The sequence below is a fragment of the Carya illinoinensis genome, chromosome 11 (genome assembly GCF_018687715.1).
Source record: "Carya illinoinensis cultivar Pawnee chromosome 11, C.illinoinensisPawnee_v1, whole genome shotgun sequence".
NCBI classification, from domain to species: domain Eukaryota; kingdom Viridiplantae; phylum Streptophyta; class Magnoliopsida; order Fagales; family Juglandaceae; genus Carya; species Carya illinoinensis.
In genome coordinates this window covers 8,743,193-8,766,878 of record NC_056762.1, presented here as the reverse complement: position 1 = coordinate 8,766,878, position 23,686 = coordinate 8,743,193, and the positions used below count along the sequence as shown (strand labels likewise).

Below are 23,686 nucleotides of genomic sequence, written 5' to 3'. Positions count from 1 at the left end.
GTTGTGAGGGAGATCGGGTAGTGGAAAGACTGGGCCTGCTTGTTGACACTCAACGGGAAGGTAAAAAGGTCAGTCAGCCAAAAGATTGTACTTGTGCTTCACTGTGAGGCAGGTAAGGCAACCATAAGACTAAACCCGCTTATTGACCCTCAATGGGAAGATAAAGTAGTCAGGCAGCTGAGAGGCTGGACCCGTGGTTTTCCTGAGGGAGGTCGGACAATTGAAGGATTGGGTCCGCCAGTTGATACTCAACGGAAAGGTAATGAACTTGGGTTAGCCAAACAACTGGACCCATTTTTCGTCGTGAGGTAGGTCGAGCAACCATAAGACTAGATTTGCCTATTGACTCTCATAGGGAAGGTAACAATTGGCTTTGAGTTCATTTGCATGAACGTTTGTCATTAGGAGAGAGAGTTTATCCTTTAGACGCTTTTGTTTTCGATAGTGTTATCAGATTTTTCCCTTTCGATATGAATTGTTGTTGATATTCCCAATTTGTTGTTAGTGTTAGAGTTTGTTTGTAGTAACCCGCACTAAGTGGTCAAGGAGCCCATCGACTCCTTGGGTTCACCTTAGGTAGTTGTAGAGACTGTCAAGTTGTTCCCAAAGGTAACTCATGTAAGGCGGTTGTGGAGTTTGGAGGCTCGTTTTAGGAGGTAACTCGCTGGCGGTGGTTATGGCACGAGTTTAAACACTCGACATTTGCTAGAGGCGATGTCGTCCTAGGAGTAATGTCGAGCAATTGAAAGATTGGACCCTCAATTCACCATGGAGCAGGTTGGGCTATCATAAGACTAGACCTACCTATTAACCCTCAATGGGAAGGTAAAGTATTCGGGCAGCCGAGAGGGTAGACCCTCGCTTCGCTGTGAGGGAGGTTGGACCTACCTATTGACTCTCAATAGGAAGGTAATGGAGGAGATACTTGACTGTGAAACAAATGCTAGATTGGTTAGTGTAGATAATCCTCAATCATAAGTGTGAGCTTTGCAAACCTGAATCGTCTTATTGAAGTGTGGCAAAAGTTTGAAGCACGATGGAGAGGCCTGTGGGCAGCCCTATTTCAGAAATGATGAAAATTCAGGGTGCCCGCGAGACTGAGCAAGGTAGTGTATCTGGTGTCCTACGTTATGCCAGTGAGTTCCAACAAAATATGTTCCCAGGGTGTGTTGACACCAAAATTCGCACGAAACCTCAAGGAGTTTGGTGGAGAGAGATAGGGCAGCAATTCCATTGTTTCTGATTTTTGCCTGACTAAGTTTGTCTATCGCTGACTTTTCTTCTTCTTCTTCTCTCTATCCTTTTTTGTTTTTGGTTTTTTGCTAAGATTGTATGTCATTCGTGTGTACATCCATGACAGTGAATAGAAAATTAATTCAAGAAAAATAAAAGAGATGGAGACATATAGATTTACATAGTTCGACATAATGTCTACGTTCATTGGTCCTTTTTTTTTGGGTGGGGGGAATCTATTATAATATGATTATTTTACAGTCTCTCAATATCTCTCATTTTTGCTATACAATGAAGATTAAATATCTATTTTCTAGTAGAGGTATTCTCTCTAGAGCTCTTGTCGTGAGGTTGAAAAAGCTGAAAGAGATGTTCTAGTCCGGAAGTCCCTTAGAAGTCGTCTGGTCCTTTTCTTTTATCTTCAATCCATCTTTCCTTTATATACATCTGTTACTCTCATTTATATCACATCTCATATTTTTCTCTTGACATTCTTTCTTCTCCCTAACTTACTCCTTTCTCCCTTTTCTCATGATGAGAATGCCACTCTTAGAAAGCCATATTAAGTCTGAGATATTTTTTCTCCTCTAATCCCAAATGATGCTATGTATATTAATTGGAATTCACATGCAGCCATGCTGGAATGGTTAAGGAAGGAAAGAAACAACAAAATTATTTCATAAGCGTAAGTGAAGATTATGGTTTTAGGTCCAATTTGGTTAGCCAAATGAGATAAAATAGAACTGTACGGATGAGATCATCTGGCTAACCAAACAACATTTCATTATTTGTATTTCATCTCTAAATTTTGAAAACATCCATTGACATAAATAGTAAAAAGGGAAATAAACAGTATAAACATATAAAAAACCTTAAATGAATAGTATAAATTGATAGAAATAGTAAGTAAACAGTATAAAACAGTAAGTGAATGGTACAAAATAAAAAATGAATAGTGCTAAACAGTAAGCCCACGGTTGTTATCCAAATAGTGGGATCTATTCATTTTTCAAATCCAAAAAAGTAAAAACTATCTCATCTCATCTCATCATCCAAACATATTTTTTTACAAACCATCTCATTTCATTTTAACTAAAAAATATCATTATTATTCAAAATATCTCATCTCATCAGAACTGAATAACTAAACGAGGTCTTAAGCTTAGAGATCCCTACTCTCAATATTTTTCCTAGCTACATGCATGGTGGATATGTCTTTTCTGTGTGCTAAGTCTATGATTTTATTTTATGATGTCAGTGCAGCCGAATGCAGTGGATTGTTGGACATTTTCCAATGCATGATGCAGCCCAATGTTGTGAATTCCGTTCCGTACTAGATAGTATGGCCAAAATTTTTCGTTCCAATATAGTGTTCAGTACACTATACCACCATGTTTCGTTTCACTCAAAATTCTGGCCATTCCGGCTGAAATTGGTGTTTTGGTCCCCATTTTGTTTCAGACTATTTTTGTAATTTTCTTGTGATTAGATGACATTTTTGTAAATTTTAAATACATATGGTATTTAACTAATTCTAAAATATAAAATGTATTTATATAATTTTAATTTGTTTGTAACTTTAAATATGTCTCCTCATTTTCTTTTCTTTAAATATAATTATTTTTAATAATTTACTTTTTTTTTTCTTTATTTTTATGTCTTAACTCAAGTTTGTGATTTTTTTAATATATATTCATTTTATAAATTTTCAATTCTTCTATATATATATATATACACATACATATATACCTGATACACATTTATATATATCTTCTATATATAAAAAGTGTGTATGAAACGGAAAATCTTGTTTTAACGGTTTTTCTTGTTTTTCCGTTAAAGTTAACACCATTTGTTTTAACGGTTTGGCACATAAAATGAAGACATAAATGTTAAGAGAGATAGTATTCAATGTTGTTATATGATTTATTAATCTCAATAATTATAATACTTAATAGTTTATATAATAATAAGTAATTAAAGATTAATTATTATATTTTTCTCTTTCTCCTTAACATATACACGTGTATTAGGTGTATAAGACGTGAATCCCTAAGTATAATATACGTGTATTATACGTTTCATTAACTCAAATTATTGAGTATTCCAAATTTAAAAATCTCATATAATATATAATACAAGTGTGTTTAATCAAGGTATTTTTTTTCCCATGGTAGTAGGACGTAGCTTCTGCTAAGTCATATTCCATACGTGGGCTTGCTATGATAGGCACGTGACAAAGGCCGTGATCCTTGAGCTAATCAAGAAAGAGTAAATTCGGCCAACAATCTCAAAATATATTTTATGATTTATATATATGCTATATATAGAAAATATTATACCACAAATTTTATAAAAAAATTATGTTTTAACTTTATGTTGTCCCTGATCGACTCAACCAACAGCAAAATAAAAATTTCAATGTTGTCTTTATTGATTGTCTACAGGATGACATAAATTGATGAATTATAATACAAATATCAAACGACATATATTTTGAACTACCGTTTGTGTTAGACTTTTATTAAATTTTTCGTATACATTTTTGCTAAAATTATAGATGTTATAAACATGTATTGGATTATATGATACTTTGAACTAATTTTTTTATTTTCTCTAATATGCCTTAAATTATTAAGTGACATCAATAATTTTTATAAAATATATATTATTTTTTACAAATAATCATTTCATAAAATTAGACAAACGTGCTTTGCACGTTACTCCCACCTAGTATATATATATGTGTGTGTGTGTGCGCGCGCGCGCGTATGTTTATTCTATTAATTTTTAGTTTATATATAATATATAATTAATTCTAAAACAGTACATCAAAATAATATCAATATCACCTGTATCGGTATGGCTCAGATACGATATTGTTGCCTAGCTATGAGGCAAGATGGAAATTTTGAATATTATTTTTATTATTTTTTTGGTAAGATATTACAACAAAATATTTTGATATCAATATTATTTCAATTTACCGTTTTGGAATTACGTTGCCATGTGACCCTCATGTCTAGTATTTTGGCGCAAAGCCAATGGGCTAGGCCATAGGACGGACATTTTTCTTCCCTTTTTCTGTTGATGATGGAGGAGCATCCTTCGATGTTTGAGCCATATGTGGTTGAGTGATACTACATGTACGGGAAAAAACTCTCAAATGTATTTTTTTTTTTTGAATTTTTTTTATTATTTTTTTATATTCTGAAATATTTTTTTAAAAAAAAAATTCACAACATCACTTAAAAGAATTTACATAATCACTAAATAAAAAAAAAGTGCATTCGGGAAAAGAAAAACCTCCCGAATTCGGGAGCTTTATATTTCTCTATGTGGTTCTTAGTTTCTAGTGAGAATTGAAGCATATGTAAGAGCATCCCAACCGGTATGGCAAAATGTACTTTTTCCTATAATTTAATAAAATTTTTAAATATTTTATTAAAATCACATTTACATCCCGATCTCCATCTTAGAAAAAATATTTGTGGAATGTATATACTTATAAAGATTATTATTATTATTATTAAAGAAAAGAGTGGGTTTATAGTCGAGATTCCCGCTAGGCCAAATAATTTTTTTAAAAACTTTTTTCACATATTTTTTTAACATTTTAAAATATTTAAAAAAATTTACAATATTATTAAATAATATTTTCTTAATCATTAAGTAAAATATTAAAAAAATAAAAAAATTTGGAGCAATAGCTCCAAACGAGATCCCTAACTTTTTCTCAAAGAAAATGCTAGTTGGCCCTAAAGAATATACTTAAAGTTATCCTTAATGAATTTTGTTTTGTAATTTTAATGTTTAAATGTGTCTTTTTAAATATTTAAAAAGCTTTGCTATTCATAAGTCCCTACACTATATACTATACAATTTTTTTATTTTTTTTTAATTTTTAATTTTTTTATTAGTTTTATTCTTCTTAAAATAATTAAATTCTTCTACTAATCATCAATATATCACACATTTAGTAAAAAAAAATATAAAAATAATAAAAAGAATGGTGTGTGATGTATAAGACTTATGAATAGAATTATTCATATTTAAAACATGAAGAAGGAACGAACTAGCAACCATGCCTAGCGGAAAGAGTTGGGTGGCCGACTAGCAAGACCAAATTTTAAATTCCTCACATTAAAAATATATTAAAAATAATGAAGTTCTATGAATTATTATTACAACGAATAATGTTATATAGAAAATTTTATATATTACATTATTATTTTATTTTTATTTCATTGGTAAAATATGGCATATTACTGATTATTAAATTTTTTCGTTGGATGAATTTTTATTATCAAATGATAATAAATATTTTATATAATGAGATAAAAATATGATGTATATGATATGTATAGAGAGTGCGAGTTCATTTTTTTTTTTTAAATTCAAAATTTGAATTTTAACCATTTCAATATTTTCTTGCATATTCATCTCATCTTATTTAGATTTGAAAAATTTTTCAATTAATTCAATCTCGTTATTACAATTTTTTCATATAAAATATAATAAATAATTTAATTTTTTTAAATCACAATTTAACTATTATAAATTTTAAAATAATAATAATAATAATAATAATATTTTGTTTAACCCATCTAAAATCATCTGTATCATTTCATCATCTCTCTAAGTCTAATCCACGCCTTACAAATATTGAAAACATTATCCTAGATATTACCAGTTTCGTAGTTAAAAATTCTCTGAGCTGTCTGACCTTAACACAAGGGCCTAAACGACCTCCCATCCGAAATCCCAGGTCTCCGTTTCTCTGTCTGTCTTTGTCTCTGTGTCTCTCCGTTTTGTCCATGGCCACTGATTCCACTTAAACCCAAAATCCAGGGCTTCTCTTATCCTGGCAGAATCCGACAATCTGCAGGATTCCCAATCCTTTTCCTTCTTTTCCCTGCATATGACTGAATGTGACGTCTCGGTCACTCGGTGGTCACAACTCTTGTAGCCACTTCTGGTGCGGCTCGGACGCCTGGGGTTCCTGCGTTTCGAGGTGGGTTCGGCCGTATCTTCCCATCATGGAGAACCCAGGGTTTGATGGGGCTAGGGCTTTTCGTTCTTTACCGCGGTTGATCGTCTACGCTGTGTCCGGAGCTCTTACGGGCTTCTTTGCTGTCGGTAATTTGATTTTGTAAATTTTTCATTTGGCAGGAACTGAGCTATTTATTATGTTGTGTGTAGTTTATGAATTTTGTGTAGTTGGGCTTGAATGTTTTCTATGCTGAAATGTATACGCAGATATTGATGCTGTTGTTCGCTGAGATTTCGTCGTTTATCTCGGTTGTTTATGAATTTGGATTCATCATACTAAGAAAACTTATACTTGTTCTGTTTTAGAAATGAAATCCTGCTGTTACTGGCCGGCCACCCCCCCCCCCCCCCCCCCCCCCCCCCCCCCCCACCACCCTCTCTCTCTCTCTCTCGGTGAACTAGGGACTACAATATTTTCGCGAACTCATTTGACTCATTATTGACGATGAAAATTACGTTTGTGCAGAATTTCATCGTTTCTTTTTTTTGGTTTTTTGTTTGGGTGGTTGGGGGCGGGGGGGTGTTTGATTAATGAAAAAGCAAGAAAAACCATGTTGGATTCTTTATGGGGAAGTATGTAACTTTGTATTTGTAATTCTTGTTGTGTTATCTCATTGCATTTACTGATGTATCTTTATGTATTGTTCTTGCAGCTGGAGCTTTCACAGGAGCAATTGCTGGTGCTGTAGCAGGTAAGGCTTCTGATAGTGGTATCCTCCGAGGAGCTGGACTTGGTGCCATCGCTGGGGCTGTGCTCTCTGTAGAGGTTCTGGAGGCTTCCCGTGCTTACTGGTCTTTAGAACGATATGGATCACGGAGTTCATCATCAATGGTTTGTTTTTTGGGCCTAAGGTTTTTTTTTTTTTTTTTGGTGTGTTTTTTATTTTTTCATAGGTAATCAAGAAGTTTTGTTTATAGAGGTAGGCAAAACCCAAGTACACTGGGAGTATACATGAGAATACCTAATTAGATTTTACAATCGAAAGTAGAAGATCATGGACATTTAGCCCATTACAAACAATAGCCCCTGCCCATAAAAAGAAAACTTTAAGCTCCATTGTTCTCTCATGATCTTCGAAGCTTCTATCATTTCTCTCCTGCCAAATGCACCAACACATACATATAGGAACTACACTCCAGATCGCTGCCACTTGTGAGTTGCCTCAGAGGCCTCTCCAGCTTGCAAGGAAATCCACTAGTCTAAAAGGCATGACCTATAACAATCCAATTCTAGCTAAAAAATCATCCCACATGGTCCTGGCCACCTTGCAATGTAAAACAAATGATCTACTGATTCACCATTTTTCTTACTCATAGAACACCAGTCCAACATCATTACTTGATGTTTTCTTAAATTATCTGTGGTGAGGATCTTGTCTAGAGATGCTATCCATATGAAAAAAGCTACTTTTGAAAGAGCTTTTATTTGCCATATGCTCTTCCATGAGAACATGGTCATTTTAGGGCTAGTTAGAATTTGGTAAAACGATCTTACTATGAATTTACCTTTCTTGGAGGGGCTCCAGATCGTCTTATCTATGGTACCCTTTGTCATGCTTACAGAATACAATGCCTCATCAAACCCTGTGATAGTCTCCATCTCGCAGTCTTGGGCTGCCCTAATGAATTCTACATTCCATTGAGGGGAGCCATTAGAAAAGACCAAGAGATTGGCTATCGTTGCATCATTTTCTTGTGCAATCTAAAAAATGGCAGGGAAGGTTGTGAACACTGTGGGATGCCACAGAAAGACTTGACTACTTATCTCAAAAAAGAAAAAAATAAAAAAAGAAAAAGAAAAAGAAAAAGAAGATTTGACTCGCTTTTACAGATAAAAGTTGTTTGAGTCATGGTTTCAAAACCTGGCTAATCAACCAAACAGTAAAAATAGTAGCAGGCCCTTACATAAACTTTGCAGCCTGATGTTTGGGATTATAGACAGTTCTGTTTTGTAGAAGTTTATTCTTTCAGGCGACAGCATCATAGAATTTCATTAGTTTTTACTTATCAAAAAAAAAAAAAAAGAAGAATTTCATTAGTTTTTGTGGAGGTGCCGTGGTGGTTCTCCTCAATCTGGCTAAGGATCAGTTTTCTCCCTCCTGATGAAATATGTACTGCTATAATTCATTCTCTCACATTTTATCACCATAGAGCTTTCTTAGTATTTCTGAAAAGTTATTGTCATAGCTTATTAATACGGATCAATTGTCTACCTTTTGGGTCCAGGCAGATTTCATAGAGGAGCTTTTTCGTGGGAGGTTTGTAGAGGAACAACTTACACCAGCAATGTTAACTGCTTACGGTTGGCAGGTTTTTACTCTTATTTCCTTGCCCCCTCCCTTTGGACCTTTTTTTCTTTGCCTTACAAAATTTCATAAAGCAGTAGGCAGCAGTTGTTGAATTCATGGATGTTCATATACAAATCTAACATATTGGGGTGGTAGCAAGTGGATGGACTTTTTACTCAATAGAAACTGCCAATTTGGTGTCCAGATTATATCTTTCCACTTTGTAATCAACTCCAGTCTATAATCAGGGCTTCTTGTTTCATGGCGCCTGTAAATTTTGGTCTCAAGATTGCATCTTTCCACTTTGTGATGAATGCTGATCAATTATCAGTACTTTGATTTTCTTCACTTTATGTCCTGTCTTTACTTTGTAGGTTGGTTAATGAAGTAAATTGAAAAAACTAATTACCTCATCTTCCTTTGTGCTTTTTCTTCTAGATAAGATGCTTTTACTCAATATTTTTGTCTCTTTTTAACATTCCATGGGTGTTTCAGTTTTGCAAGATGTGGAAAATTTTTTACAGGTTAACTCTTGTATACCCTCTGTATACTTGGGCTATGCCTTTCTTATTAATATAATCTGTTACTTATCGAAATAAAAATTGACTGCATCAAAATGTCGCAAGGGTTTAAGGGTGGAAAGTAAATATTAATAGTTTTAAATTTCTGGAAACTTTAATTTAATTTAATGATATTTGATTTGACATTATCGGTATGAGGTTTCTAATGGTCTTGTTTTACAATTTTTAATATTACATCCTTATACATCTGTTCTATCATTAAAGACTTATTTGATGAAACAAATATGCTGTATATTCTTCCACCATGCATATTAAACTTACTCTGCATGTGGCCATTCATTGAATTATTTATGAGCAATAGTGTAACTATTTTCAGGTGTCATAATGTTTTTTTGACATTCAATAGATTTATTCTATCTGCAGTTCTTTTGATAATCTATATACTCTTTGGTTGATAATCTCTTTCTGGGGATGCCTTAGCTTTATTGGATCTATCTTTTACAATTTGGCTAGTTGTAAAGCCTGTATTTCGGTAAACTTATTTTGAGCGTTAACTTTCAAAATGGTTTTTTGTTGGAATGGGCAGGATGGCATTGTTAATATAGGCTACGATGAGATGCATGGTGTTTATGGTGGAGTTGCATCCAGAGGGTTGTCAGAGGATTCTCTGAAGAAATTACCATTTCATGCGATATTGGAGGAAATCAAGGGAGCACAAAATATCTGTTGTACAATCTGTTTGCAGGTGTCTTCTCTTTTTGCAAAGATTAGGATCTCACAATGTTCATTCATGTTCTGTTGTAGTTATGATAGCAGGGGCTGTGTTAGTAGGGGTTTTGCAATGATCTTTTCACAAATTGAATTTACTAGTTTTTATCAGAAAGTTAATTTCTGAATATTATTGCAATTCGGCCATAATTATATATGCATTTTGCAGGATACTGAAGTGGGAGAAATTGTTAGGACCCTGCCCCGGTGTCACCACATTTTTCACTTGAAATGTGTGGATAAATGGCTCATCAAACATGGTTCATGCCCTGTATGCAGACAAGAAGTTTAAATGTATGTGGAATCCTGCTTGGTGTACAGAAAAGCCCTAAATGTGATTATTTAGTTGTTTTTTTTCCTTTTGTGGGCAAAATGTAATGTTTGTAATAAGTTGTAAGAAAAAACAATGTTGTGTTTGTACTATAGTGTTATTAGCAGACAATATAGCTTGGTGTCTGTACCCATATAATTAGGTAGTTTGTGTTGTTCAATTAGGCCAAGTGAATCAGGTACTTTTTTGTATCATAATCACAATATTTGTAGTATTCAGTTCCGAAAAATTTCAGTGTATGCCTCCTTTGATGGGGAATTGGATGTTGATAAAAGCTCTTCGCAGTTTTTAAGCAGCTAGGATGAGATCTAATTCCGAGTGTGGTCTAATTAAGTACTTCCGAGAGGAAGGCGTCCTACTCTGCCTCACTGCTCTCCTCTTCAATTCAGATACCCATGGGAGTTTGAGTTTCCATCTCAATCCCTTTACCCAGGATTGTGAGTTTTACAGTGCCACCTCTCTTGGAATGTTATTTTTATAAATAAATAACCTTGCCATTAGGTGGTAGTCTATTATTATTTTATTTTTTATTTTTTATTTTTAAATTGAGCCATTAGGTGGTAGTCGAATGCTCGCAGTGATCTATCCTTTCCTTGGGAGTAGAGTTGCATTAAAAAGGGTTCATGGATGGTAGGCAATGGTCTTGTCCTATTGCTGTACAAGAACCTGGCCTGGGACTAAACAAGTTTTTCGGAGATTCCTTGAAAGAGTAACTGCAGTCTCTATCATACTCTTCCACTGATTAAAATAAGAAAAAAAAATATAATGCATTACGAAATGGGAGTTCTTGAAGACATTTTTTTCATACGTTGGCACAAAAGCTTTGTAACGAAGGGTCAAGGGGTTTTTTCTGGTTACAACTACCACATTTGAAATCTTAATAATTCATCGCTGATGACATATAATTTACAGTAACTCACAGCACTTCTGACAACTTGATACTAGCAGTAAGCTGCCTGTTGACTTGTGTATTATCTGCAAGTATTACGATACCGTGATCAGATTAGGAGGTAGCAAAACTTTTCGACATTATGGAAGTCTTGCACAAGATAATTTCCAAACAACAAAAAAATATTATCATAAAATATAAAATATCGAAGTTGTGTATCATACACATTTATAAAGGAAATTCCGTCATCAAAAAGCATTTACAATAGAAATTCAGAGTGTTATCTGGTCGGATGAACCGCCACCAAAAGACATGCACTTCTTTATCAACTTTCAAGATAACTTCTTAGAATCACGGTTCTTCTCTTGACACCATTGAACCATGGAGTTCATCTTTCAGAATTTAATCGAGTAACTCAAGATGGCGTGACAAGGTAACATACACGTAATTGAAGAAATACAGTATCACAAGTTGCATAGAATATGATACGTTCAATCCTCGAGGTCATTTCACACAGCAACAGCTACAGGCCTTTTGCTGGTTTTGATTCCTCTAATAGCTGGAATATAGTCAATTTAAACAACAAAAATGATTTCAGTACATCAACTATGTGTATTATTCAATAAAAAATCTTGACTAGTATAGGTTCAGTTTTTGCCATACCTTCAGCATAATCTTTGGCTCCAAAGACAGCAGAACCAGCAACTAGAGCATTAGCTCCAGCCTCAATAACCTGGCAGTGCGGAAAACAACTAGAGATTGGTCTTGTAGATTAAACAAGAGAATACAGCTCTATTACATGATATCTTTCTAAGATTTCATCGAGATCAACCAGAGAATGGGTTGAATTCATGGAAAATGTAAAAAGTATGATTTTTTCATAAAGAAGAAAAGAAAAAATGGAAGGCAGATCTGAACAATATCTGGATTTACCCATCCTTTTCATTCTCCAATTGAATAATCTTAATTAACGTCAATATTATAGATTATTTGGCTCCACAGTTGCCTTCAACGAAGATGAATAGAGTCCCATAATTTCCAAAAGCTAAAGAAGGGCATGATATATTGATACTTAATCTTTCCTCTTTTTCTCTTGTTGTATCTTCTTATTTTTATTTGATGTTTTATTACACCCTTGGGGCAGGAATTGGTTCCATATAATATAAGCGTGATATATAATAGCCTTAGTATACCCAAGTTTTTGTTCAAATGTGATAAAAAGGAATTCAGATAGCTTCTGCCAAAGATTGGTAAATTACATGTTCACTAAAGGAAGAAAGAAGTTAGATTAGACACCTTATAAGCATTTTTTGGACCAACTCCTCCATCTATTTCAATCCATGGGTTTACTCCCTACAAAAACAGACAAACCAACAAAATGTCAATGACTTTAAAGTTTATACAATACCGATAAAGGAAAGCCACCAAGAATGAACTTCATATGAATGGAAGACCCTACCTTCTCTGCACAAATTCTTCTCAAGTCTGAGATTTTCTTCACTTGGCTCTCAATAAAGCTCTGCCCACCAAACCCAGGATTTACAGACATAATCAAGACCAGATCCACCACTGTTAACATGCAAAAAGATTGTTAGTTCCACAATATCAGGCAAGATATACCACAAATACTCTCTATTTTTTCGTTTGGATTTTCCTTTCTCATGAATGATGTTGTAGCATTTTTGGAAGGATAAAAGCAGTAGGGAAGAAAGAAAAAGCAACCCATTTTGTGAAAGCGATTATTAGAAGTTGGTGGATAGTGACCTTAGTATATGCTATCCAAGTATATAACAATAGTCAAGTGTTTTCTTGTATAGCTCATAGCCTACATCATCCCTTTTGGAGTTACTATGTGCATTGTTTGTATAACAGCTCAAGGAAAACATTAGCCACACACTGTTATGCCAAAAGAACAAGTCAAGGTTACAATTGGAACTCTCTTGAATTATTGTACAGCTCAGTTCTACCTACTAAGTAACCAATGTGAGTCTAGGCACTCAATGCATCTTTATTACACTCATTTGTCTCTATCATACTTAACCTACTCAATGTAGGACAGTGTGTGATGTTACAAACCTTCTCTTATTCAAGTTCTGGACATCCTTGTCAGAGCCTAATCGCCCTAAGTGCCTCAGTGGCAAAGGTAGTTATTAGGTCAGCTTTGATACCATTTGTAATGACTTAATGAAAAGCACTAGCCACATTTGCGTCTATACTCTAAAAAAACTAGTCGAAATTACAATTGAAAGTCCCTAAAATCATTATAAAGTTCTGTTCCACCTATTAAGGCACCTGTCTCGGACTTGGTACTCAATGCAACTTATCATTCAAATCCATTTCAATCAAATTTCACCCACTCAATCTGGGAATTTGTTGGGGGCGTTTCAGTTTGCCTCTCAAAATTTATGGGAATTAGATTTTGACTTTTGGGAGCTACACGCTACAATGTCACACTACTCTCTGTCCAAACGGCTTAAAGTTTTTATTTTTTTCACCACTAAGAATACGCTATTTAGCCTTTTTCATTACTTATTCAATAGCCCATAGGCAAGACTGGATTGTGCCCACACCTTATCCTAATAGGCAGCAAACTCATTGCAACCATCAGGATAGGCATATTATATAAAAATAAATGAATGAATGAATAAAAGCAAAATAACTCACCATCAAGGACGTATTCTATTGCAGTTAATGGGGTACCAGGGTTAAGAACAACTCCAGCTTTGGCTCCCAAACTTTTTATCTGAGTCATAAGCAACAAATTGAGTGCAGTTAAATATGTGCAAATAAGAACAAGTTGTTACAGACAGCTAAAAAAGAATGGTAAAAATCCCAACCAGCTTTAGTATGATCCAAGACATGATCACCTAGTTTGGGACCTTAGACTTTCAGGGATCACATTTCATGAGTTCTGAGTTCAGAGAACCAAGACATTGCAAACTAATCTACTAATTGTGTCACTATTTACATAATAACAAAAACACTATTTACATAATAACAAAAACCAAAGAAAAATCATACTTGATTAACTGTGCGATGCAAATGGATGGTGGAAGCTTGCTCACAATGAACACTAACTATGTCAGCTCCTGCCTTGATAAAATCTGGCACACGTTGTTCAGGTTCCACTATCATCTGCCGTACATTTGATTCCAAATTAGCCAAAGAAAAGAGGCTTATTAGTGACAAAATTGACTAGGTGCATGTGCAAGGAAAGAATACCAAGTGCACATCCAAAGGAAGATCTGTCACAGGACGCAAGGCATCGACCACAAGAGGCCCAATTGTAATATTGGGAACAAAACGCCCATCCATCACGTCAACATGAATCCAATCACAACCTGCCAACTCCACTGCTTTTACCTAAATAAGTTGAGAGTCATATGTGAACAACACCGATGAAAACTGATAACAAATTGATATAAAACTGAACAAAACTGTTGAGAGTGTCTACCTAACACAGAATGGTCATAATCAAATCAAAAGGTAGGGTGGTGATAACTATCAAAACATTAAATGGAACCTGCTCTCCCAACTTTGAAAAGTTGGCCGACAGAATAGATGGAGAAACAATGACATCAGTTTTTAAAAACTTATCAACCCGAGATGTAGCCTTCACCACAGTTTTGTATTTCCTCCTGAAATCATACAACACAATTACCAAAGTATATTAGAAATGGACAGAAACATGTCTTAAATGGCTCACATAAACTTCAATTTAAGCTATGCCAAACCGAAGACCTCTCCTCTAGAGAGTACATATATGCTTAATTAGAGAGAGAGAGAGAGAGAGAGAGAGAGAGAGAGAGAGAGAGAGAGAGAGAGAGAGAGAGAGAGAGAGAGAGAGAGAGAGAGAGAGATTGCAACATTTTCATTTTATCAACCAAAGACCAAAACATAATGAGTGAACTTTCCGCATTTTGTATAAAACTTTCGAATAGTTTAACAGCTATCCAGAGATTACTACTCAGAATAACCCTTAGGGCTTTTTTGGAAATAGATCTCAACCCAAAATTCTCATCTCATCTAATCCCATATCCTCCCCTAACATAATTCAAATACAAAATTTTCAAATTAACTATTACAACTTTTCAAACTAATCATTACAACTTTCCCAAACATTCAAATAAAAAATAAATAAAAAATCAACTTTTTCAAATCCCCAAACAAAAATAATATTAGAAAACTATATTCTAACAATATTTTAATTTTATAATATTTTTTAATCAACTTTTTTTTCATTCCTTTCCCAAAAACAAAAAAGTACTTAACTCAAATTATCTCACTACTATTCACAAACTATCTTATTACCATTCACAAAATTCTCATCTCACTCCCCAAACGAGCCCTATTGTTCACCAGCTGAAAAAAGGAGTCCTAATACTGGCTTATTTTCATTTGGTAGCAGATAAAGTATAAGAGAACTTTGTGTGTTCATATAGAGAGATAGAAAGGAAAAAACTATATATCCAATATAACTCAAACATAAAAAGTTATAGTGGTCTATATTATAGGACAGTGAACATACGAAATAAGATTTCAACATTAGCTTTAAAATCTATGCCAGAGATTAAACCTGGAATAACACTTAACAGTTTGATATTAGGGAAACATGATTAATTGCCCTAAATGTAAGATCCCTTGTCTCATGTGCTTGTTGGAAAAGCTTTCTAAAAGGTAGATATTTTAATATTTAAAAATAGAATATGAAATTTCATATATTGAAAAATCTACTTTTGGTGCGATTATTCCACCTTGGAAATGAAGACAACCTATACAACCAGCCTAGAAAATGAAAGCATAAAAGGAAAGGTCAGAAACTAGAACAATAGAATTTCTGAGTGAAATGCACTGTGGAAGTTTTAGAAGCATCCAAGCTGTTCCTAAATATAGAATGAAGTTAAAAATGATAGGCAACAAGAAGTGATTCAGAGATTCTTGCCCATTCGTGCTTCAATTAAGGTTATAGACAGAATCTGGCAAATTGAAGCTTTCCCTTGAGTCAAATACTTATCGTCGACCCTACGTAGGCTACATGAATGATATTTACAGAAATAATCTGTAGAAGGAAAAAAATTGTTTGCTAGTGTAATATCATGAGACGTATACATAAAAGACGAGCGAATAGTTCCACCTCTTTGGATTCAGATATAGCCATTATTAAGTATGATATATGCATTGAAGACGCAGAAAGTAACATTGCAATCTTAAACTTCTTGTAGGCATATAGATACACAGACATATATGGCTTAGTCACCTGATCATTGCAATTCTTTTTATATTTGGATGGCCACAAACAGTTTTTTCAGTGTCTCTAGTTTTCTAGATTTCATGAAATTATGTTTTTTTTCCTTCTTCCACATAGTTAGGTATTTCCTCCGGTATACTTTATATGTGTCTGGGTTATGCCCATTTGTGCTTTAAATAAGATTGACTTGTAAAGAAATCTTCATAATATATTCCCTTCATCCATGACCCACCAAAGCAATGAAAAAGATAAAAAGAAATTGGTTATTTCAACAATTCAATTCAATCTTTTAACCACGACTTCCATTAGATTAGTGGCCACATAAAATACCAGCTCACCAGCTCACCTTACATCAACATTTGACTAGTTGATCCATTTTAGTTTTTTTTAAATTGAATATAAGTTCAGCGAAACATACATTAAGGTACAAGGAGCCGATATCTCAGAACACGAGACCGGAATACTCAAGTATATCCAGTCACCAGTCAAAGTTCTGCAGGAGGGAGCTTATGTGAAGGAATTAATTGATGCAAGGGGAAGTTGGAATGCAGACCTTATAGATGAAGTTCTTAATGAAGAAGAGGCAACCATGGCAAAAAGCTTGACAGTTAGCAAAAGCGGCTCTGAAGACAAGTTGATTTGGGGCCATTCCAGAAATGGATTGTTTTCAGTCAAGTCAGCATACTTTATTGAAGGGGTCTGGATTGGGAGAAACTTCAGCAATGCATCTGGGTTCAACTGTATGGAAGAAGTTATGGGATCTACAGGTTCCAAATGTGGTAAAGATGTTTATGTGGAAAGCAGTTAGTGAGATATTGCCAACTAAGAGGAATCTTCTCAAGAGGAGAATCACTGATAATGGTCTCTGTCCAGTCTGTAAGCAGTATGAGGAGACCAGTTGTCATATCTTATGGACTTGTGCTGCAGCTCAAGATGTGTGGGCAGATTCTACAAGTTTCTTACAGAAGTGGAAGTGCAACGATGGGGACTTTTATAACATTTGGGAAGAGTTGGTCTCAAGGTTACAAAAAACTGAGGTTGAGAAAATAGCCTGTGTATTCAGAAGCATGTGGCTGAGAAGAAATATGCTAGTCTTCGAAGGTAAGTTTGAGAGTCCTGGTAATTTATTACAGGGAGCAAGGATGGAATTGGAGAAAATTCAGCAAGCTCATCTGAAAAAAAAGAGAGCAATCAGTAGGGACAACTCAGACTAGAAATGGGGTTAGGTGGATAAAACTTGATGTTGGTTGGTATAAGGTGAATTGGGATGCTGCAATGGATGTGGAAAAGGTTGTGATGGGTGGAGGTATAGTGGTAAGGAACTGGGAGGGTGAGCTGGTAGCTTCTGCAGGTCTTTCACAGAGATTTGTATGTAGCCCACTGTAGGCAGAATTTTTGGCACTTGAAAGAGCTATAGAATTGAGTGGGGAAATAGGTCTGCAGCAGGTAATCTTTGAAGGGGATGCACTACAGGTGTTTAATGATATCAGGAACAGAGAAGAGAATTGGTCTTGGTATGGACAGGTTGTAGAAGATATCAAAAGCTTCTTCTGTCATGGAGAGGTAAGGAAGATCCAGTTTGTACCAAGAAAAGGAAATCAAGCAGCACATCAACTTGCCAAACTGGCATTAGACTATGGTGAGGAACTAGTGTGGCGAGAGGAGGGACCGAGTAAGATTATGTATTGTATTAATCGTGAAAAGCAGTGTATTGATCTTTAAGTCAATGAAGATGATTATCATTTGATTAAAAAAAAAGGATATCCATATGCTGCTTCTCCAATACCATAAACATATAACGCCCGTACCTTGAAGTTTTCAATCAATCACAAATACCCATCTTAAAGACGAAAAAAAAAAAAATAAATAAAGGAAACCAATTTCATAAATCTCGTTCCTGCAATAACAATATTTCAGCAGCATTCTCAGAACAAGTTGTCCCCATCAGTATCCACAATTATCTTGAAATAAAAACTCTGGAATCTTTACAGCTTCAGGGTTCTAACAGTTAAACTGTAAAACCATGACGTTTCTGAAACGGGTCTGAGGTCACTCTAACAAGCAAATATGCCATTCTATTCTTCAGAACTCAACTTAACAACTAAACCCAATAAGAATCCTAAACAGAGAACGCAAACCAGAATTATTGTAAGCTATACCTGGAGAAGGTGAGCGAGTTGGGTTGATAAAGAGATGTTTTCTGAAGCTTAAGACCCCCACCAAACCCATTAATCTGGGATTGGATCGATGAACACAATGAAGCTGTTGACATCCTTTCCTCGTTCTGCGTGTCAGGCTCTGCGTCTCTCTATCTATAAATGGGTTTCTAACTGAGGACACAACGGTTAGGTAGCAAGAGAAAGTCTGGTTCTTGTTATCCCCCTCTTCCTCTCACCAATCTTTCAGCGTAGAGTTTTAAGGTAAAGACCGAACTTGGGAAAATTTGGGAAAATTTTGCACTTATGACACGTGTCTCACGTTTTGGGTCGGATTTAAGTTATCTGCAATGGTTGGCGCTCTATGTTGCTGACTTGGAAGTGAGATGGAGGGGAAGACAGAGAAGTGAGGGAGGGGAAGAGAGAGAGAGAGAGAGAGATTGTTTGTAGTTTATTTATTTTAAATTAATTTTAAAATTAATATTTGAATTTTTATATTTTTGTAATTCTAAAGCTCATTTCTTAAAATTAATAACTAAATTTCAGGAATTTACAATAAAGCATCTTAAAAAATTAATAAAAACAATTGCCATGCGATATTATTTTATATGTCAGCCTTCTATTGGATAATGTTGATATTGATGTCATATATTGATTAATAAAAAAATGATATATGTGACCTCTAATTAATTTCTTTGCAATAAATTTGATAGGAAGCATCTAATCATAATATTTTTAAAATTCAGATACCAATTTAAAAAAAATAAAAAACGGAGATGTCAAATTACAAAAGAAGATAAAAATACATGTGCTAATTTTGCAATTAGTTGGACAGAAGTTATATGGCCTTACGTTAGGTTTTGAGCCAACTTTGCCGTGCCCATGTTACAAACAAACTTGAGTTGGACATTGCTATTGCTATACCAACAAGATGTAACGTTCGTCTTTGTGGTGGATCTTTTAAAAAATAATTTTAATAAAAAGTGACAGAAATTACGATTCATTTTGAAAATTTCTTTTCCTTTCATGCCAGGTTACAAAATACTCCACGTTTATAAATAAAACTTTGTTTTCTTAATTAAAAAAGTTACAACGGAAAATATTAATTTTCATAATTAAAGTCCCTCGCACAAAATATCATACCTAAACTTTCGTGCTCTTCCCCTTGGGTGTGTTCGTCCTGATGCATCATACTCATCTTGTCCTTGGGAGGGCAAACATAACAACTAAAATGACTCGTAAGCATTACTTCATATAGTTAAAATATAAGAACTTAGGTTTTTAGTCATGAATTTATCAATCCATACATATCATACGTATCATGTATAGATATACACTTCATTTTAAAATGTTGCGAGGTGGGTTTTTCTTTAAAAACGTTTCTTCTCATAAAACAATTCCCCACGCCTTACTGCCTTTATTTCTTAAAGAATCTGTTCATACATACATCTTTTCTTACATACATTCATGCATACGTCTTTTCAGACATACATGCATTCTTTCTTAACATGCATACATTCTTTTTTATCACTTTCATTGGCCGTTGCACACTGTTGCACCCCTTGTGCTGGGGTTAGCGGTCATTTGGACCTGATTTTGCCCGTGGCCACAAGTTGGGAATCTATTCCGTCAAGGTGCAGCACTGGGTGTACTACCAGTACTATTTACTCGGCATTACAATCTACCCAGTCCAATCCTTTGGTACCTTTTCCATTTCCGTTCATGTGGCCGTTACGTATCTTTATACATCATGCATTCAGTTCGTTCATTCATTTTCAGTCATTTCCTTCCTTTACAGTCCATTCAGTCCTTTATAGTCTATTACAGTCCTTTCATTCAGTTCTTACAGTTCTTTACAATTCTTTCATTCATAAAAATTATTTTAAAAGCATTGGACATTTTAAAAAAAGTTTTCTTTCATGGCATCATTTAAAAATGTTAGTTCGTGCATCTTTTTAAGCTTTGGTTCGTTTCATTTTGTGAACATACATATAATACGTACCATGTATAGCATCCATCCACAGGCATACACTTACATACTTTAGATGCATGAAAAGGGGCTGCCAATGAGGGTCGTTACTTACTTATATTTGAAAACTTATGCTTAGTTTTCTTTTTCGTAAAACGTGTCTTGTAGAGAAAAGCGTCAGTTCATAAAGCATTTTAAAGAAAAAGCGTTTCGTTTTTCTTTTTATTTATTTAAGAAAATTCTAGAAGAGTACGAATGCAATACTTACCTGGACTTCATAATATACTCATTCTATGTAGTTCATTCGTGTGCGTGTAAGATGGCAACCTACATGTATACACATAACCTTATGTCATCATCTATCTAATGCATAAGCAACTATACTAAAAATAGAACTATGTTTTACTTGGAATACTCTTCATCTATCCCTGGGCTCTTACGTGCCATTTACTATACTAAAACCTTCAGAGTCTTATTCCTTAAAGTGAATCTCCGTAATTCACCTTACAGTTAAGACACTAAGACCTCCGTCTTATTCTTCTATTAACCTCATGTCAACGCATGACTTAGACTGATTAAGTTACACATCCCAATCCCAGACAACTTACCCATTACTACCTTCACATATCCTAACCCATACTCAATCCTCATTCCTATATATGCATGCCACATGACTTTAAACCAATCATAAGGCTTAAACATCGTGCAACCATTTTGAGGACAGATTATCCATTACATACGGTAAACCTGTCCAGCACACGTGCCTCGCTAGAGGCACATATATCTTATCCCTTTTATCACCTAAGATCAACTTATAGTCCCATGAATGCCTGCTTGTATAAACAAGCTCATACTTCGATACCAACTTGTTCAGACCCGGTCGATAGGACTCTTCCTACTTCCTGGCCCTGTACAAGTTCATCCTGACACTTAACAAGAGGACTGCATCTACAAATGCATTTCTGTCACGTCACGTAGCTCGAGACAAATCCTGAGTCACGTCACGACGCCCATCATGCTTCCGTTGCACTACTCTTATACTTTTCCACCACTTCGCACATACTCTTAGTCATAAGTCAACCACAAAGTAACACCCCGTCATCTCGGACTACAAGCCACGTCACAGCTACTTCAAGACACTATTACATAGTTCCCGATGCTATACAATATACTCTACGCTCCTCAACTATGCAACCACTTTTTTATATGCAACACGCCTTACGGTGCATCGCTACACAACACATAGCACACGCCACATGTATTCTCTTCACTTTATGCTACACATCACTACGACGCATGTCACACGGTGCGTCACTACACTTCACGTGTACTCCCTTCACACACAACGTCGTAACACAATTACGGCATACACCTCATACTCATACTGCACAACACAGTCCACAACACTACACAATTATGCCCAACACTTCACTACACAACCACACTTCACAACGAGCTCCACAATACTAACAACACAGTCCACAACCTATTAACTAACATATATCAAAAGTAACGAGAGATAGAGGGTTATACCATCGGCGGGGTAACCCGTACGTCGCTCGTTGCCCGTCATGATCAAAGCGTCGGCGGAGTTGTACGTGGTGGTTAGCCATGTACAGTGGCTGTCCAAAATGTAAAGTGGTAGTTTGAGCTTAGGAATAGCTAGGCGTGGTCTTGGAAAGGCTCAAGATGGCCTCATGGTGGTTTGAGGTGGCGGAGTACAGCGGCATCACGCTATGAACAGTGCATCTGAGGGTATGAGAGTGCGTGAGAGATGTGGGGACTATGGAAGAGCTTGATGGCTAGGCATGGACGTTATGGCTAGGCATGGAAGAGCTTGATGGAGTTGTGGGGGCGAGGTGGTGGCTGGATGGTGGCTGATCAGCTTATAATTTTGTCTTCCAAGCGTAGAAGCTGTCAAAGTAATACAAGGATGAGTCCAGGATCGTATTCCACAGGGACAAAGAGTTATCAAAGCGTTTGTGGTTTTTTTTGTGTAAAAGATGTATCGATTATGAAAGATGAAAATAAATGTGAATCTATTTTTTCTAAAATTACCAAAACTAAGAAATTTAGAGAAAATGTGTAGCAAATGAGTTAAACTTGTAAGAAACAATAAAACAAATACTTGGGATACAATTTTCACCCACTAATTTGGAGATTGATTTACTTTTCTTTTCATCTTCTCTCAACCATGCTCCTATTCCTAGAAATCATGGTCGGATAATATAGCAATGAATCCCAATTCTTAGCCTAATAAAACTACTTGACAGATTATATAACAATTGTAAAATAGTGGAAGAAAGCCATCAAAGTCTTGTTACTTGTTCAAGTATTAATTGTACCTTTATGTCTACAACTAATCTAAACCAAGAACAAAGAACTTCAATCATTTCTATATGTAAATTGAAATATTATCCAACAAGTTAATCATTTAAATCAAATAACATTGAAGAAAATCCACTCTAAAACAGTCATAGGTTACTCATGAATCCCAAGTCTAAAATCTAGCCTATCATCTTTAAATTAGTAAAATGCTCAAAAATGATGAACACTAACATTTCATGTTACTTTATGAAATAAATACAGAAAAATAAAAACAGTAAGTTGAACAATAATCAAAATGAAAATAACAAGATGCCAAACGCAAAACGTAGAGGAACCAACAATGGAAACTGCTGAGAACGAAAAGCAAACCAAAAAAATAATACTAAAAGCGAGAGAGCCCCCAGCTTCCGTCTAGAACGAAAAGGTAAAAGCAAAGAGAAGAAAAATAACTTCAGCTGCCGCCTCACGGTCTGAACGAAAAACAATTAACAACTACTGAAAATAACATAAAAACCAGGAAAAGATATTCACTGGCCGCCTAAAACATATGCATTAACGTCAAACGAAAAAGTAAAAAAAAAACTGTAGAGTAAAATCTGTCCGTAAAATGAAAAAGAGAAAGAAGCAAAACCCAAAGTTAGAACCAGCCGCCCCCACGGTCTGGAACCGAAAAAGAAAAAGAACAAATATTGGGAGCAGCCCCTGTTTGGGAGCAGCCAATTGCACACCATACATGGCGTTGGGTAAATGACCAAATTCTCCCCAGCTTTCCGTTCCCTCCCTCAGTATTTTCACATTTGATTTTTGAGAAACAGAGCTCGAGCTCCTCTCTCCCGAACGTGTGTCTGAGTCGTTCCGTCGTCAACATCCCCCCACCAGCACCTCCAAAATCCTCTTCAACAA

At 35.2% G+C, this 23,686-nt stretch overlaps 2 protein-coding genes across 3 annotated transcripts; one reads left to right on the top strand and one right to left on the bottom strand.

The window, feature by feature from the left end:
- Positions 1-5,924: 5,924 nt before the first annotated feature.
- Positions 5,925-10,422, top strand: LOC122281154 (NEP1-interacting protein-like 2). Its single transcript, XM_043092457.1, has 5 exons — positions 5,925-6,372; positions 6,939-7,117; positions 8,512-8,595; positions 9,681-9,839; positions 10,032-10,422. Exons 1-5 carry the CDS (start codon positions 6,273-6,275, stop codon positions 10,152-10,154), a joined length of 645 nt encoding a protein of 214 aa, XP_042948391.1. The 5' UTR covers positions 5,925-6,272; the 3' UTR covers positions 10,155-10,422.
- A 513-nt stretch (positions 10,423-10,935) lies between these two features.
- On the bottom strand, positions 10,936-18,768 carry LOC122281153 (ribulose-phosphate 3-epimerase, chloroplastic). Of its 2 annotated transcripts, none has more exons than XM_043092455.1 (10): positions 18,490-18,768; positions 14,606-14,720; positions 14,305-14,445; positions 14,104-14,217; positions 13,747-13,825; positions 12,542-12,651; positions 12,379-12,435; positions 11,746-11,815; positions 11,307-11,641; positions 10,936-11,168 (listed from the first exon to the last, which is right to left on the bottom strand). In XM_043092455.1, the coding sequence occupies exons 1-9, from the start codon at positions 18,600-18,602 to the stop codon at positions 11,592-11,594; spliced, it is 849 nt and encodes a 282-aa protein (XP_042948389.1). In that variant the 5' UTR covers positions 18,603-18,768; the 3' UTR covers positions 10,936-11,168; positions 11,307-11,591. The 2 variants fall into 2 exon arrangements, with proteins under 2 accessions (XP_042948389.1, XP_042948390.1); XM_043092456.1 differs by having other exon boundaries at positions 11,525-11,641.
- Positions 18,769-23,686: the final 4,918 nt, after the last annotated feature.

What these genes read in the sequence shown, in the direction of transcription:
- LOC122281154 (XM_043092457.1), top strand. Translation starts at nt 6,273, where the DNA reads ATGGAGAACCCAGGGTTTGATGGGGCTAGGGCTTTTCGTTCTTTACCG. An exon ending in TACGGGCTTCTTTGCTGTCG is followed by an intron (nt 6,373 to 6,938) that starts GTAATTTGATTT and finishes TTGTTCTTGCAG; the next exon opens with CTGGAGCTTTCACAGGAGCA. An exon ending in CACGGAGTTCATCATCAATG is followed by an intron (nt 7,118 to 8,511) that starts GTTTGTTTTTTG and finishes TTTTGGGTCCAG; the next exon opens with GCAGATTTCATAGAGGAGCT.
- LOC122281153 (XM_043092455.1), bottom strand. Translation starts at nt 18,602, where the DNA reads ATGTCAACAGCTTCATTGTGTTCATCGATCCAATCCCAGATTAATGGG. An exon ending in AACTCGCTCACCTTCTCCAG is followed by an intron (nt 14,721 to 18,489) that starts GTATAGCTTACA and finishes GTATGATTTCAG; the next exon opens with GAGGAAATACAAAACTGTGG. An exon ending in AATAGAATACGTCCTTGATG is followed by an intron (nt 12,652 to 13,746) that starts GTGAGTTATTTT and finishes GCATGTTAACAG; the next exon opens with TGGTGGATCTGGTCTTGATT.